The sequence below is a fragment of the Monodon monoceros genome, unplaced genomic scaffold, assembly GCF_005190385.1.
Source record: "Monodon monoceros isolate NGI ecotype Baffin Bay Population unplaced genomic scaffold, NGI_Narwhal_1 Super_Scaffold_15, whole genome shotgun sequence".
Lineage (NCBI taxonomy): Eukaryota > Metazoa > Chordata > Mammalia > Artiodactyla > Monodontidae > Monodon > Monodon monoceros.
The window spans coordinates 38,246,260-38,264,756 of record NW_021703771.1 but is presented as its reverse complement, the minus strand read 5'-3'; the positions used below and the strand labels follow the sequence as shown (position 1 = coordinate 38,264,756).

Here is an 18,497-nt window from a genome sequence, read left to right as displayed (position 1 = left end):
GCTTCTCATTGAGGTGGCTTCTGTTGTTGAGGAGCGCAGGCTTCAGTAGTTGTGGCACGTGGGCTCAGTAGTTGTGGCTCACAGGCTTTAGAGCAGAGGCTCAGTAGTTGTGGCGCATGGGCTTAGTTGCTCCATGGCATGTGGGATCTTCCCGGAGCAGGGCTCGAACCCATGTCCCCTGCATTGGCAGGCAGATTCTTAACCACTACGCCCCCAGGGACGCCCCATGTTTTGTTTTGTTTTGTTTTAGGACTACCCAGATTACTACCACCGGAAAACTTATTGAGCTGTACCCTCAATGTATTTGTGCACTTTTCTCTATTTGTGTTATTCTTCATTTAAGAAGTTGTTTTAAACTACTCAGGTAATTCTGAAGCATAACCAGGTTGAAGAAGACTTCTTTGACTTCAGTAGTAGGAATAGGATACGGAGTAGAGATTTTGGATTGACTTTTTTAGCTCTGACTTTTTAATATTGTGTTCTATATTTAGATATGACTTTAAAAGCTCCTTTCAGTGCCAGATCTGATCACTCGTGTTGTATTCTCAGCTTTTGCCTCCCTTGTTAATATAGGTAACCTATTTTATAGTTTTCCAAAAAGATGTTATTAAGCAGTGGTGACATTTAACTAGTATTTGGCTTGTAATGATTACTAAAAGCGTATTTTCCATGTGGAATAAAATAGTTTTTATAGACTTTATGGATTCCAGGCAACCAGCTTAACTTTTTGAGGGGCAGATGATTATAATTCTCTGCTTCTTAAGTGTTAGTTTGGGCCATAGCCCTGACATAGCTTTAAATTATGGTTAATTTGCAGTTTCTTATATGTATGACAATAGTTGATGTAAATATTTATAGGAGCCTCTGTCTTTGCTTTGCAGAACGTTCATAACTCCATGAATGAAACTGAGAAGTCTAAAATAGGCCAAGGGTACTTAAGCTCACCTTCAGCATTTACTGATAACACATACCTACACAGATAGCTGATGGCTGTCTTAGCTTATGGTTCCTGCCTAATGATGGACTTTAGTTTTGCTTGTCTCTGATCTTGCCTGTCTCTGGTCACTGTTCCTCAAATATTGTTATTTCATACAAATGGCTGAGTTTGACACTTTTATCTGTTAGGTAAAATGAACCATAGCTAGAGGAAAACAGTGGTTTCTAGTTTATGCTCAGCTTGAGCAACTAGAGCAGCTTTTCTTTGTTTTCTTTTTATTTATTTATTTATTTATTTGGGCTGCTCCAGGTCTTAGTTGTGGCACATGGGATCTTCGCTGCAGCATGCAGGCTCTTAGTTGCGGCATGCAGACTTCTTAGTTGCGGCATGTGAACTCTTAGTTGCAGCATGCATGCAGGATCTAGTTCCCCTACTAGGGATCAAACCTGGGTCCCCTGCATTGGGAGCACAGAGTCTTACCCACTGGACCACCAGGGAAGTCCCTAGAGCAACTTTTCTTGAAATTAGGAGGAAAATATGAATGTAAGGATGAGAAGATACTAAATCTTGCCTTTTAAGTTTCAGAAGTTTTAGTCATCTTAAGTTAACCATAGTTAAGTCTGATTTATGTTTAGTTTCAGAATTTAGCACTTTATTTGTCTCTGGATAAGTCAAAAGCATTTTAAATGATATCCAAAAAAAAACCTTTAAAGAATTTTTGCTATAATTTGCCTCAGTTGTCTGTCTCTTTTCCATATTCTTCAAGCAGATAAAACTTAAAACTAGCTAGAACCAACCTTTTTCTTTTTTTAAGGAATAACTGACATATAACATTATATTAGTTTCAGGTGTATAACATAATGATTTGATATTTGTATACATTGTGAAATGATCACCACAGTAAGTCTAGTTAATATCCAGAATCATACATAATTACCACCAAAAAAATGCTTCTGTGTGTGGTGAGAATAGAACCATCTGTTTTCATGCTGCCCCTTGGTAGTACATGTAGCTAATCTGTTGAATTCATAGTAACTTCTCTGTTATACTTTTTTGATTTAAAGATATTTTCCTGTTCAGAGATGTTTGTTAACTGCTGGTGCTCACAGGGAGATACCTTAGCCAGACATTCAGGCTTTTTAGTTTTAATTCCCATCATCTCCTATGGTTTAGAATATACAAGAATTACTTCCTAAATATACTTCTTTCTTCTCTGCATGTAGTTCACACTGTTTTCACCATTCTCAACTGTCTTCCTGAAGTATGGCTGACTCCATGTGTTAAAGGAATACTGACCAAACCAATCGTCAGTTCCTTTATGCTTTTTCCTTTTTCTTTATACAAATGGTATCATGCTGTAGATAGATACTGTTCTGAAACTTCTTATACTTTACACGTCTCAGGCAGGCTTCCTGATCAGTCTATGGCTGAGTTATATTTTCTAAAAGCTGTATAATAATTCATTTTATGTTTGTAACAGTTTAATAAGATTTTTAGTTTTCTGGGTTTTTGTGTGTGTGTGTTGTGATTTTTTGTTTTTTGGTATTATATAAACAATGCTAAAGTAAATTTCTATGCACTGATACCTTTCTGCATATGTGGAAATATTTGTAGGATTAATTCCTGGTGGAATTGTTGGCTCAAAAGATAAATGCGGGCTTCCCTGGTGGCACAGTGGTTGAGAGTCCGCCTGCCGATGCAGGGGACACAGGTTCGTGCCTGGTCCGGGAAGATCCCACATGCTGCGGAGCGGCTGGGCCCGTGAGCCATGGCCGCTGACCCTGCGTGTCCGGAACCTGTGCTCCGCAACGGGAGAGGCCACAACAGTGAGAGGCCCGCGTACCGCAAAAAAAAAAGATAAATGCATTGGGACTTACCTGGTGGCGCAGTGGTTGAGAATCCGCCTGCCAATGCAGGGGACACGGGTTCGAGCCCTGGTTCGGGAAGATCCCACATGCCGTGGAGCAACTAAGCCCGTGTGCCACAACTACTGAGCCCACGTGGCACAACTACTGAAGCCTGCGCGCCTAGAGCCTGTGCTCCACAAGAGAAGCCACTGCGATGAGAAGCCCACACACCACAACAAAGAGTAGCCTCTGCTCAACGCAACTAGAGAAAACCCGCGTGCAGCAACAAAGACCCAACGCAGCCAAAAATAAATAAATAAATTGAAAAAAATTTTTAATTAAACTAAGAAAAAAAGATAAATGCATTTAAAAGAATGATAGATATCATCGAAACACCCTCCTTAAAAGGTTGTACCAGTTTTCACTATTATCAGCAAGTTTTTTAGATGCCTATTTATCTTCACCATCATTGGGTATTAAAATTTAATACCTGCTTGTCTGACAAATGAAAATGGGATCTTACTGTTTTGACTGGCATTTCTTGTGTGAGTGAAGTTGAACATTATTGACATAGTTTTTGTGTGTTCTGCCTGTTCTGTTTGTCAGATTATTCATCTTTATCTTTCATTAGTTTTTAAGTTCTTTACATTTTCATGAAATTATTTCTTTGTTTTTTATTGCATATATTTGTCTACAGTTTTTTGTGGTCTTTCAACTTTTTCTTTATGGTGTATGGTATTTTTAACCATGTAAATTTAACTTTTTATATGCTTATCTTGTAACCTAACATAAGCTTCATAAGGGCTGGGACTGCATCTTACTCATCGTTATATTCCTCATCTTATCTAGCACTGTGCCCTTTTATAGATGCTCTTAAACTGTAGTAATAGTTGCATCCTCCCAAAACTGTAGGGGAAACAAATTATCCTTACTCTTTTCTCTTTAGAAAACCAAAATAGAATATCTTATAAAGGTTAAATAAGTTGAAAGTGACCAATCATGAGAGTTTGTAATCAACAGGGATAGTCCAGTGGCTTAAACAAAAAACCTCAGCATCTTTCATTTGTATTTTGATCAAGTTGAACTGCAAGTCCTTGTGATGATCAGGGAGAAGTTAACAGGCACACTTACCACTCTAAAAATAATGGGCAAATAATACTAAGAATTACTTGATGTGACTTTATCGAAACTCTATAAACAAATACACGAAAGGATGCTCAACATCACTAATCATTAGAGAAATGCAAATCGAAACCACAATGAGGTATCACCTCACACTGGTCAGAATGGCCATCATCAAAAAATCTACAAAGAATAAATGCTGGAGAGGGTGTGGAGAAAAGGGAACACTCTTGCACTCTTGGTAGGAATGTAAATTGATACAGCCACTATGGAGAACAGTATGAAGGTTCCTCAAAAAACTAAAAATAGAACTACCATATGACCCAGCAATCCCACTACTGGGCATATACCCTGAGAAAACCATAATTCAAAAAGAGTCATGTACCAAAATGTTCATTGCAGCTGTTTACAATAGCCAGGACATGGAAGCAACCTAAGTGTCCATCGGCAGATGAATGGGTAAAGAAGATGTGGCACATATATACAATGGAATATTACTCAGCCATAAAAAGAAATGAAATTGAGTTTTTTGTAGTGAGGTGGATGGACCTAGAGACTGACAGAGAGAGTGGAGTAAGTCAGAAAGAGAAAAACAAATACCGTATGCTAACACATATATATGGAATCTTAAAAAAAAAAAAAAAAGGTTCTAAAGAACCTAGTGGCAGGACAGGAATAAAGACGCAGACATAGAGAATGGATTTGAGGATATGGGGAAGGGGAAGGGTAAGCTGGGATGAAGTGAGAGAGTGGCCTGGACATATATATACTACCAAATGTAAAATAGATAGCTAGTGGGAAGCAGCTGCATAGCACAGGGAGATCAGCTCGGTGCTTTGTGTCCACCTAGAGGGGTGGGATAGGGAGGGCGGGAGGGAGACGTAAGAGGGGATATGGGGATGTATGTATATGTGTAGCTGATTCACTTTGTTATACAGCAGAAACTAACACACCATTGTAAAGCAATTATACTCCAATAAAGATGTTAAAAAAAACCACAAAAAACTCTAAAGCAGTCCTCATATAAAGAGAAATTATAACCAGCTGAGAAAACCATGAAATTTTCTTAAGCTAACCATGATCTTTTTTTAATATATAATCTATCAAACTCTTAGCTAATCATAGAAAGGAATGGACTTTTTCTCCCTCCCACTACCTGTCTATTAAAGTGAATCAGATATAATCATGCTTGTGTCAAAAGTTCAAAAGGGAAAATGGAGGTAAAATGAGCTGAATTGGCATTCTTCCCTCAACATTGTACCTGTAAGCTTGATATGTTGTTTCAGAGATTAACTTTATAGACTTCCGTACCCATAAGTATGAAAATTCTTAGGGAACTCTTTTCACAAGCTTGATCTTAACATATTGAATAAAGAGAGCAGCTAATCCCTTTTGTAAAGTAATTTGAGAGGAGGGAATTCAAAATGTAAAGTCTCACCTGCAGAAAACACTCAATTCTGTAAAGGCCTTTCTATCTTTAGACACTTACAAAGACTTAATATTTTAATGCGGAAGGGTGAACTTGGTTAAAAAGCCAATGGGTGAAATTAGAGAGAAATAATCCAGTGCTTTCTTTCTGGGAATTATCATCCTGCTCTCCAGGGGACCTAATTTTATTCCCTGTGGGGAGTGAGAATACCCCTCTGTACAGCAAGCCAGCATCTCTAAATATAAGCTTGACTTTTAGTATAATAAGAGTCTTGTTAGGTGCAATTTTGCTCTTAGTCACTAATACAATGAACAAATGTTGTGGTTACCTGGGAAAGAAAATTCAAGTGCTTTTAAACCTCTTGTGAGATTTGGTTTCATGCTTGAAACCTATACAGTGTTATGCCCAATAGCATCTGTAGAAGATTCCAAGCTATAAGGTATACTACATAGAGAAGTTAATACACGTTGGAAAAAATTGAAACCACTGCAAAATGGGTTTAAGGTCCTGAATAAAAAGCTTTTCTTTTGCTGAATGACACTTACTAGTGGCATTAAGTTTAAGAAATGATTGGAAGTTTCTTAGGGGTGAATTTTACATGATGATGATGTCCCTGTAAGAAGCCAGTCTTTCCTTCTAGTGACACTTTTTCTTTTCAGCTTTAAAATAGTTTGTCATTCTACAAGTGCAAAGACTGAATAAAGGACAAAATATAATCTGAGAGTATATAGTATTAAATAGCATTTTCAGTATGGTATGGCATTAATTGTGTTAGGTCATTTGTGTCCCTACCAACTTTGTGATATTATATGCATTTTAAAATCTATTCTTGATTATAAAATTGTAGTGGTATACAGCTTCTGCTAATAGCCCTCAGTCGTAAACCATTTTAAATTGCATTTGATAGTGTATTTTCTCTTTAGGATCTGTAAACGATAATAGAAATCTTTCTTATTACTTTAAGTTTAGAATTTGACCGAAGTAGTCTTTGCATTCTTTCAAGAATAGTCTTCCATTCCGATGTAACCTCAAGGTACTGGGCATTATGTTTTCAGTTCTTAAACTTGCCCATAGCCTGTAAGCTCTGGATAGATAGACCTTATGTGTATAACTCCTAATTTCCTATTCGTGGTAAGAGTGCATTGCACTCTTTCCCTGCTGTTTTCTCGCATTTTTAAGAAGACTATTAAGAATAATTCTGTATTCTTTTCTTTCACTATGAAACATCTAATTTAGTCGTAATAACAAAATATTTTGTATTTCATTTCAAAGTAGTTAAGGTCTGTTTCCCCTATGAGCGTTGTATACTAAACTGTATAGCAATCAGAGCTAGCTTCATCTCACTCCTGACATTTTTACAGCTTACTGAAATAGAAAAACTGACCTATATTTATGTAACTGACGTCAGGCAGAATGACATCCAAAAGCATATGTACAAACGTGCATTTTAAAAGTTGTATTCTAGTATAAGTAACATACTTTTTAACAGCCATGTAAAAAATGTACTTTTTTACATTTAAAGGTAAAATGTCATCTTAATAACTTTATGATTTTCTTATATTAACATAACTAGGCTTGCCATATTATCAATTTGACAAACAGGTCCTCCCCCAACCCCCCACTTTTTTGAAGTCCCTATAACATGCTTCAGCTTAGGAGTGATTTTCTGTTTGTTTCAGACAAATCTGCCTATTTTCAAGCTGAAGGAATCTACCGTTAGAAGAAGATACAGTGACTTTGAATGGCTGCGAAGTGAATTAGAAAGAGAGAGCAAGGTAAGAATTATTTGTAATGTGACTGTAAAACAAAACATTCCAAATTTTAATGTTTAAGACTTCTCAGGAGAATTATCTTGAATAAAGTGAGTAAAAGAAAACATTTCTTTTTTTTTTTTCAAATAGTTCAATTTCATTTTACTTCATAGGAGATGGGGGAAGTGTGCAGTTTTTCCTTAGAACTCTCCCTTCTCATGTCTACTTCAGTGGCCCAGTTGAGGCCTTTGCTGACTCACACTTAGATAACTCTTCTTAGAACTTTCTTGCTATTGCTTCCTTCCTTTCCATGATCTTCCTGTCCCACCTTCCTCTCCTCCCCTTGCTAAATTTCTCTTCTTCAGTACATCTCCTATATCAGTGTATTTCCATTTTCTTTTTTTTTTTACTGACGCCATACTTTTTTTTTTTTATCATCACACATTAATATATAACAGAAGTTTCATAAACCAGTACTTACCTTACTCTGTGTGACAGGTACTGATATTCCTCAGATTAGCTTTTTAAATGATGGCCATGATCTACTGTTGGGTTGCTACCTGCAGTTTTAGAACACTGTCATATATCCTGATAATAATTGTCTTCTCTTAGAAGAAATTTGGTGGCTTTGGCTGCAACATAGAGAGAACAAGGTCTCATTCTAATGTCTCTTATTTCAGCCCTACATCAGAAAGACATATATGGCATGGAGTCATGAAAAGTATACTCAGAATAGCGAAAAGTTATCTTGTGACTCGAGTGTAGTAGGATAAGAAGTGGGTATGGTAGGAGCCCTGAAGTAGGTTAAGGCTAACTCGTTCTCGCTTCTGAAGCGTACTAAGGTAGAAAAGGAAGGAAAATGTCCTTAACCAGAAAAATGTGGCTGGATACAAGAGCAACATATACAAATCATAGCATTCCATCAAAAATGGAAAAACAGTTTTACTCCAAAGAATATCCAAGTATAAAATACTTACAGATAAAACTGGAAATATAAGACCCATGTAAAGAAAACTTTAAAACTTCATTGAAAGATCAAAAGAAGACCATAATAAACAGAAATATTACATTCCTGGTTTGGAATATTCACTTTTGAAGATTCATTTACTCTATAAACATTTGAGAGCTCATTCTGTGTGTTCTGTCAGTTGCAGACAGAACTGTGAACAAATGAAGGGTCCCTACTTTTATGGCACTTTATTGGGTAAGTTGGGGTAGTGGTGAAGGGAGACCAGAAAAAGATGGTAAGATATATAATACGTTAGATGGTAATATGCTCTAAAAATCAAAATTAAGGGAAATAGGGAGTGCCAGGAGAGCTACTGTCATATAGGATAGTCAAGGGAAGGCCTCTCTTAGAGGTGGCATTTTAGCAGTAGACCTGACAGAAATAAGGCAGTATCTCCTAACTTATTTATAAATTTGTAAAATTCTAATACAAATCTTATTGGAGTTCTTTATAAACCTGCAGATTTATATAGAGCTTTAGAATCAGAGAAAGCTCAAGAATAGTCCAAAGTTATTTTTACCAACAGTTTAGCACCTGCAGACATCAGAGCATATGTTAAGACTATAGTAATTAAAACAATGTAGTATTGCTTTAGGTATGGACAAATAGATTAGCAGAATGTCAGAAAATTTAGAAGCTGACCACATGTTTACTGGAAATTTAGTTCATAACAAAAATAACATTGTCAGTTTGTGCAGAAAGGAATTTATATTCAGTAAATGGGGTTGAAACATTTGGCTATTTGGGAATAAAGATTTATAACTCACTGTATATAAATTACAGATGGTTTGAAGATCTACATGTACAAAACAAGTTAGGAAAGTTTTGGGTAACAAAGAAGAAATTTTTTATGACCATAGGGAAAAGTGTCTTTTTTTCCCCCACCTTTATTGAGATAGAATTGACAAATAACATTAAGTTATATAACACAATGATTTGATATATGTATATATTATGAAATGATTACCATAATAAAATTAGTTAATACATCTGTCACTTCACATAGGGGTTTTTGGTTTTGTTGTTTTGTTGTTAGTGGTGGTAACATTCAATATCTCTTGAAACATTCAATGTTTCTCTTAGCAACTTTTAAGAGGACAATACAATCCTGTTAACTATAGTTACCATGCTATACATTAGATCCCAGAACCTACTCATCTTTTAACTGAAAGGTTGTACCGTTTGACCAATGTCTCCTCATTTCCCCCACCCCTCAACCCATCTACTACTCTCTGTTTCTGTGAGTTCAGCTCTTTTAGATTCCACATATAAGTGAGATCACACAGTATTTGTCTTTTTCTGTCTGATTATGGGAAGAAGTGTCTTGATAGGCTTGTGGCTTTGCTTAACATAGCACCTGGCACACTGGAGTGTTTAATACGCATTTCATGAATGTATACATCACTTTTTTTTATGACAGCTTTATTGACATAATTCACATGCCATACAATTCACCAATTTAAAGTGTACAATTCATTAGCTCTAGTAGTTTTCTGGTAGCATCTTTAGGATTCTCTATGTATAGTATCATGTCATCTGCAAACGGTGACAGCTTTACTTCTTCTTTTCCGATTTGGATTCCTTTTATTTCCTTTTCTTCTCTGATTGCTGTGGCTAAAACTTCCAAAACTATGTTGAATAAGAGTGGAGAGAGTGGGCAACCTTGTCTTGTTCCTCTTCTTAGTGGAAATGCTTTCAGTTTTTCACCATTGAGGACGATGTTGCCTGTGGGTTTGTCATATATGGCCTTTATTATGTTGAGTAAAGTTCCCTCTATGCCAACTTTCTGCAGGGTTTTTATCATAAATGGGTGTTGAATTTTGTTGAAAGCTTTCTCTGCGTCTATTGAGATGATCATATGGTTTTTCTCCTTCAATTTGTTAATATGGTGTATCATGTTGATTGATTTGCGTATATTGAAGAATCCTTGCATTCCTGGAATAAACCCCACTTTGGTAAAGTAGCAGGATACAAAATTAATGCACAGAAATCTCTGGCATTCCTATATACTAATGATGAAAAATCTGAAAGTGAAATCAAGAAAACACTCCCATTTACCACTGCAACAAAAATAATAAAATATCTAGGAATAAACCTACCTAAGGAGACAAAAGACCTGTATGCAGAAAATTATAAGACACTGATGAAAGAAATTAAAGATGATACAAATAGATGGAGAGATATACCATGTTCTTGGATTGGAAGAATCAACATTGTGAAAATGACTCTACTACCCAAAGCAATCTACAGATTCAGTGCAATCCCTCTCAAACTACCACTGGCATTTTTCACAGAACTAGAACAAAAAATTTCACAATTTGTATGGAAACACAAAAGACCACGAATAGCCAAAGCAATCTTGAGAATGAGCTGGAGGAATCAGACTCCCTGACTTCAGACTATACTACAAAGCTACAGTAATCAAGACAGTATGGTACTGGCACAAAAACAGACACATAGATCAATGGAACAGGATAGAAAGCCCAGAGATAAACCCACACACATGTGGTCACCTTATCTTTGATAAAGGAGGCAGGAATGTACAGTGGAGAAAGGACAGCCTCTTCAATAAGTGGTGCTGGGAAAACTGGACAGGTACATGTAAAAGTATGAGATTAGATCACTCCCTAACACCATACACAAAAATAAGCTCAAAATGGATTAAAGACCTAAATGTAAGGCCAGACACTATAAAACTCTTAGAGGAAAACATAGGCAGAACACTCAATGACATAAATCACAGCAAGATCCTTTTTGACCCACCTCCTAGAAAAATGGAAATAAAAACAAAAATAAACAAATGGGACCTAAAGAAACTTCAAAGCTTTTGCACAGCAAAGGAAACCATAAACAAGATGAAAAGACAACCCTCAGAATGGGAGAAAATGTGTGCAAATGAAGCAACAGACAAAGGACTAATCTCCAAAATTTATAAGCAGCTCATGCAGCTCAATAACAAAAAAACAAACAACCCAATCCAAAAATGGGCAGAAGACCTAAATAGACATTTCTTCAAAGAAGATATACAGACTGCCAACAAATACATGAAGGAATGCTCAGCATCATTGATCATTAGAGAGATGCAAATCAAAACTATAATGAGATATCATCTCACACCAGTCAGAATGGCCATTGTCAAAAAATGTAGAAACAATAAATGCTGGAGAGGGTGTGGAGAAAAGGGAACACTCTTGCACTGCTGGCGAGAATGTGAATTGGTGCAGCCACTATGGAGAACAGTATGGAGGTTCCTTGGAAAAACTACGAGTAGAGCTACCATATGACCCAGCAATCCCACTACTGGGCATATACCCTGAGAAAACCATAACTCAAAAAGAGTCATGTACCAAAATGTTCATTGCAGCTCTATTTACAATAGCCTGGAGATGGAAACAACCTAGGTGTCCATCATTGGATGAATGGATAGGGAAGATGTGGCACATATATACAATGGAATATTACTCAGCCATAAAAAGAAACGAAACTGAGTTATTTGTAATGAGATGGATGGACATAGAGTCTGTCATACAGAGTGAAGTAAGTCAGAAAGAGAAAGACAAATACCGTATGCTAACACATATATATGGAATTTATGAAAAAAAATGTCATGAAGAACCTAGGGGTAAGACAGGAGTGGAGACACAGACCTACTGGAGAATGGACTTGAGGATATGGGGAGGGGGAGGGGTAAGCTGTGACAAAGCAAGAGAGTGGCATGGACATATATACACTACCAAACGTAAGGTAGATAGCTAGTGGGAAGCAGCCGCATAGCACAGGGAGATCAGCTTGGGTGTTTTGTGACCGCCTGGAGGGGTGGGATAGGGAGGGTGGGAGGGAGGGAGACACAAGAGGGAAGAGATATGGGAACATATGTATATGTATAACTGATTCACTCTGTTATAAAGCAGAAACTAACACACCATTGTAAAGCAATTATACTCCAATAAAGATGTTAAAAATAAATAAAGTGTACAATTCAGTGGTTCTTACTATATTCACAAAGATGTGCAACCATTACTATAGTCAGTTTTAGAACATTGTAATCACACCGTAAGAGAAACCCCATACCCGTGAGTAATCACTACCAATTTCTCCTCCCCGAGCCCTAAACAACCACTAATCTTTCTCTATGGATTTGCCTGTTCTGGGCATTTCATATAAATAGAAACGTAGAATATGTAGTCTTTGTGTCTGGCTTCTTTCACTGGCTTCTTTCACTGAGAGTGTTTTCTAGGTTCATCCTATTGTATTGTTAATCACTACTTCATTTCTTTTTATTTCCCCAAAATATTCTTTTGTATGGATAAACCACATTTTATTTATCCATTTATCATTGGCAGACATTTGGGTCATTCCTGCTTTTTGACTATTGAGAGTAATGCTGCTGTGGGACTTCCCTGGTGGTCCAGTGGTTAAGACTTTGCTCCCAATGCAGGGGGCCCGGGTTCAATCCCTGGTCAGGGAACTAGGTCTCGCATGCCGCAACTAAGACCCACACAGTCAAATAAATAAATATTTAAAAGAAATAATAATGCTGCTGTGAACATTCATGTACAGGTTTTTGTATGGACATATGTGTTTGTATTTCTTGGGTACATACCTAAGAATGGATTTACAGCCATATGATAACTCTGTTTAACCTTTTGAGGAACTCCCAGACTTTTTTTTCCAGAACAGCTATACCATTTTTACATTTCCACCAACAATGTATAAAGGTTCCATGTTTTTCCACATCCTCACCAACATTTAATATTATCTGATTTCTTTATTATAGCTTTCTTAGCGTGTGTGAAGTGGTATCTCGTGGTTTTCATTTTCCTGATGACTAATCATGTTGATCATCTTTTCATGTACTTATCAGCCATTTACATATCTTCTGTGGAGAAATTTTTTTTCAGATCCTTTGCCCATTTTATTGAGTTTCTTTTATTATTGAGTTGTATATAGAATATACTAAAAAACCAAAAAACCAAAAAAACCTCTTACAAGTCCCTCATCAGATTTACAGTTTGCAAAAATCTTCTCCCATTCTGTGGATTGTTTTCACTTGATGTTGTCCTTTGACGCACAGTGCTTCACTTTTAACATTAGACCAGATAATTATTTTGGGCATTTAACCTGTGTGAAAGTTGTACTTACATTAGTATTGCTAAGAACAATTAATCAAGTTGTTTTATTTATATATTAGTACTTTTAATTAAGATCTGTTATACTAGACTAGAAAGTAGATGAAATTTATTGTATTTACTGGTCATTATGGTTCAGTCTTTTAGCTTTTTTTATTTCAGTATGCTTTCACTATATTATGCTGGCCAGATACCCTTCTGTCCACTTCTTGCCCCACATACACACATATATCATCAGACTCATTACTTTTAAATTGGTGTGAGAATTCTAAGTAGATCTTTTCAGACTGCTTAAGCAAAAATAATTTGATGTTGAAGATCTTTGGGATCTTAGCTGGACAAACCACTCATGATTTTTGTAGGTGATTAATCCTGTTGCCTACAACCTTACCATCCATTTCAATGAGTATTTTGAGTATTAGTAAGAACGTATCTCTACGGATGATAATACATAGTAATCTTTAATCTTATATTTCATGCTAAATTCTACCCTGAATTAATGGTGGTCATTTCGTTAACACACTGGTTCTATATTCCTTTTTTTTATAATAGCTTTATAGATACAGATGTTTTTTCCTGCCCATCTTATAAACTATTCTGCTGGAGCTCAGCTAGTGGTCATGATCCCTGTTTTTTAATTTTAAGTTCCCTGCAGGTTTTAACTCTTCAACTTGACAAATGCTAATATAGAGGAGACATTTAAGAATGTTAAAGCAAACTTATGAAGACAAATCTTTAGATGTCTTAAGCATTGGGTATCTGGGGAGAGTAGATCTAGGAAGGAATTACAAAGTTTATGTTGGGCATTGGTTTTGTGTTTCTTTTTTGCTCTTTGTTTTTTGCTGATCTGTAAGAAGTTGTATGATCTTTCCCTTTTTTACCTTGTTGAATTATCATTTTAGGATAGAAACTCTGCATCAAGGGTTTTAGGTTTTACCTCTTAGAATATATATGATTTTATTACTGGTGTTTACTATTTATATTTCTCCTTGTTTGACTTGTTTGCCCACACCTTTTCTCTGTTTTAACATAAGATAAGGATTCACCTAAGTGGTTAGTCATTTAACAGATATTTGAGCATCTGTTGTATGCCCAGCTTTTCTTAAAATAACCATAAAAAGCCTGAGACAAGGGTCCTTGATTTGAAAGCATTAATAGGATAGATTGGTGGTTCTCCACCAGGGGCAGTTTTGTTCCCCAGGAGACATTTGACAGTGTCTGGAGACCATTGTTATTGTCACAACTGTGGGGTGCCTACTGGTGGCATCTAGTGGGTAGAGGCCTGGGATGCTGTTGAATAGGTATTCTACGGTGTACAAGAAACCCCTCCCCCCAGTACATTATCTAGTTCAAAATGTTAATAGTGCCATGGTTGAGAAATTCTGAGATAGAGAACCCAACTAACCTGTGAAATAAATAGCTAGGTGCTATTTAATTCAAACAAATATTTGAGCTCCAGATAATTCCCAGAAGAGGGAGATCAGTCATAAGTTGTCCCTAGAGGAAAGTCAGGCTTTGACAGGGAAGATTTGGGATGTGCCTCTAGTGTGAGAAGGAAGAAATGACAGGTCTTTGGGGAAAGATAGGATAATGGGTTTGGGAGAAAGTTGACGTGCTTCTTAGCCTAGGAAATGGAAGAGTGGCAACAAGTAGAGTTGATTATTTTGTCATCAGCTCAAACACAGGTAGGAAAGATTATATGCAGATGGTATGAGGTGGAAGAAATTTACCACAGAATTCTTATCTGCCCATGCCAGAAAGAACATTGTTAGTATTTTACTTCTTCATTTTATTGAGAGTTGAGTTTGATCTCTTCAGTTACCATTGTAATAAAGCATTGTCTTCCCCAAGTGACATCAGAACTGTCTGAGGGGCATGGTAGCCTTTATTTCAGTATTGATTATTTGCTTTGTATACTTGTGCTTTGATAAGTCCAGGAAAAATGAAAATGAAGCTGTGGGCCCTGCCATCGAGGAGCTTTGGTCTGAGGGACTATTGTGGCATTTTGGTTATCTTGCCTCCAAAACATTGAATCATTTTTCAGTGTATTTTTATTGATTCCTTTTTACTGTATATTTAAACTAGTTTAACAATGGGATGGTTCTCATAGTGAAGATATACTTTGTCTTCATGTTATGCTCTCTAAATTTTCCCAACTCAACCAGCATGTTCAAGAACTTTCTTTCCTTATCTTGTTTTAGGTTGTAGTTCCCCCACTCCCTGGGAAAGCGTTTTTGCGTCAGCTTCCTTTTAGAGGAGATGATGGAATATTTGATGACAATTTTATTGAAGAAAGGAAGCAAGGGCTGGAGCAGTTTATAAACAAGTAAGTGCTTTCTGTTCCTCAAGGTCTAAGAGTGAATAGTGGTCTGAGCTGTCTTTAGGTGACTGCTGTTTATTAATTTAGATAAACTGGTGCTTTTTCTTTTTGGTCATTTCCTAACTTTTTGTATCATTTAAACAAAGTGAAAACATATAACAAGTTGAATATCGTGATAAATATTAACACACTTGAGTAATACGAGTATCTTTGTGTTGACCTAAGTTTTGTATTTGTTTTTCTTGGTTAATTTATGCAAATTACATTTACAATTACAGCATTTAAAAAATAGTTTTACTTATGATTCTTTCTGATTTAAGGTATGTTCTAGCATGAACAGTAAAACTTACAATACACTTGCAATCATCTTGATTGCAGATGGAAGTATCATCAGCATGTCTTGTGTAAAGGTGCACATTTAAAATTTTTGTGGCAAAATATATTCTTTTGAAAATGTAAGGAGACTGTATCATTTATCTTTTACTTTAGAAACTTAATAAACTCAAACTCTAGCTTTTAATTTTATTCCTATTTGAAATATAGCCTCTTTTTTTTTTTTCTTTTTTGGAAGAGTTATGCCTGGAAAGGACTCACTATAATTGTGCATTTGGCCTTAAGTTTGACCAAATAAAGTCAACTCCTAGAGAATACGGTTGTGTGAGCTTATTTATTAGCAATACTTTAATTTTTATCTAGTAATTTGAAGATCTGTGAGTGGTAAACAGAGGGAAAGTTATACAGAGCCCTTAACTTTTAGTTATCTGAGAGCATACAACCTTCATTGTCTTCTTATGAACATACTTTCTTTTTGGAGAAGGCAGTGCTAGCTTGGATGTTTTTAAATTCTGAAATAAAGTCTGGTTGCTCAGTCTGATCTTGTGTTTAGTCTGATGGAAACGTTTAAAAGCAAGCAAAAAACAAAAACAAAAAAACCTGAACATTTGTGCCTATTTCTTAGTATTTTGGGGCTTTTATTGAACTTCAGTGTATTTCTAACTATAATCCTATATCTTTTCCTTCTTTAAAATGGATTCTTAGAATCAATGACATTGTTTCACTTTTAACATTAAAATTCATTTAGGTTTCTTACGAATATACCAACTAATATGTAAAGAAGTTAATTGGGTACATACGCCAGAGGCAGTGCAAAACTAGTGATTAAATGTTTTCTAAATTACCCTTATGGTCTGAAGGAAAGAAAATATACTGTTAGTTGATAGACCATAGCTTTATGGGCAGTCCAGAATAACACTTATTATTACTAAGTTGTTTGTGCTTCCTAACCTTAAAATGTGTATGTTTGGTCCCCCTCCACCACTTTTATAAAATACTGGACTGAATTTGTATCTTTTATTCCTAGGGTCGCTGGTCATCCTCTGGCACAGAATGAACGTTGTCTTCATATGTTTTTACAGGATGAAATTATAGATAAAAGCTATACTCCATCTAAAATAAGACATGCCTGAAATTTGGCAAGAAGGGGCAAGAAAAACTTTCCATGACTATTAATGATTCATATGCACCAGTGAAGAAGTTCTAATAACTTTAGCATGCTGCACAAAAACTGGTCTAATATGCCTTCAGTATACTAACACTCATATGCTCAGTTTTGTTCTGTTTTGTTTTGGCAGTTTACAAGAAGTTAATTTGCTTTCGTGAAAAAAATCCCTCATTCCAGCCTTTCTATATAAATAGTTCTTTCTTGCTGTTTTAATGTGGTACACACTCTAGCTTCACAAACCTGTTACTCTAGTATAACTTGCAGTGTCCTAACTAAAGTTACTCATTTGGTCTTACCTGCAGTTTTTGTGTCATGTTTGCTTCTTGAATCTGATTAATAGAATTTTTCTCTTATCCCCTTTTTAATATGTGGTGTCACTTGACCTAATTTATGTGTGGAAGCACTACACATTGGTTTCCAGTACCCTACACGTAAGATACACACTTGTGTGCAGAAAGTATCTCCCTTCAGGCTTGTAATCCCCTTCACATGGAAGATCAGTGAGGGAAATCTTTATATTCTGTATAAAAACAAAATCAAATTTATATACTAAAATCATTTGTCTAAAAATTTAAGTTGTTTTCAAATAAAAATGCATTTCTGATATGCACTGATTGTGTTGCTTCTGGCTTTTCTTTTCTCCCTTCAGAAGACTTTCCTACTTAACTCACTTGTTGAGAGGGATTATTTACTAATTATATACTTTTCTCATTCCTGTAACTCCATTCCTCTTTAAGCAGTGGTGATATCAAATATGCTACTACCCTTTGAATGGGGCTATTTTCTTTTACACAACAAAAAAAGTGATGTACTAGGAAAAGCATTCCTTAAAGCTTACTGAGTTGTTATGAAGTACTTCGTGTATTTGGAAAATGCTCTATAATCTCAAGTCATTCTTTTCAAAAGGCCTCTTAAGATAAGTCAATAGCATGCCCCCTATTTTTCAGAAGAATTTTTTCCCTAGCTCATCTGAGTGACTTGTTTAAACTTAGCAAGGGTGTAATAACCGTTTTCTTAGTCAGCAGGTTCATGCTTTCTCTTTAGTTTGGTTTAGGATAGTGGCATGCTTTCTCCTCTTTAACCAAGGGAGAAGGGCAGTGTTCTAGCTGACTTGTATTATTGATAAGAAACCAGCAAATGCATGACTCCTTGCTGCCTAACTGGTGTTGCGGCCAGACCTTTACGGCCAGAATGTGGTTTCCAATTTGAATCTGCACAACATCTGGTGCTTGGGGGACCCGTTGTGACCTAGAGTTAAACTCCAAGGTAAGGAAAGTTTGCCCTTGCACTCCAGAAGTGTCTCATGTAGAGACAGGTCAGTCCGTTTGAGAGGAAATCAGCTTAGGCCTTGACCAAACTATGATGTCCCCCAAGCAGATGGATATCATAGGAAGAAGTCAGAGCTGCTCTGTAATATCTTTTGTTGCTTAAATATGTCACAGTTCCATAAAA

At 36.2% G+C, this 18,497-nt stretch overlaps 1 protein-coding gene across 3 annotated transcripts in view; it reads left to right on the top strand.

Annotated features, from left to right (window-relative positions):
* The window catches only part of SNX3 (sorting nexin 3), a 46,327-nt gene extending 28,355 nt beyond the window's left edge, over positions 1–17,972 (top strand). The window contains exons 2-4 of one of the 3 annotated variants that reach the window (XM_029223951.1): positions 7,015–7,110; positions 15,426–15,550; positions 16,905–17,972. In XM_029223951.1, the coding sequence (XP_029079784.1) occupies positions 7,015–7,110; positions 15,426–15,550; positions 16,905–17,010 (327 nt within the window). In that variant the 3' untranslated portion in view covers positions 17,011–17,972. The remainder of the gene's footprint in view (positions 1–7,014; positions 7,111–15,425; positions 15,551–16,904) is intronic. The other 2 variants (XM_029223950.1, XM_029223952.1) reach the window with 2 other exon arrangements.
* Positions 17,973–18,497: the final 525 nt, after the last annotated feature.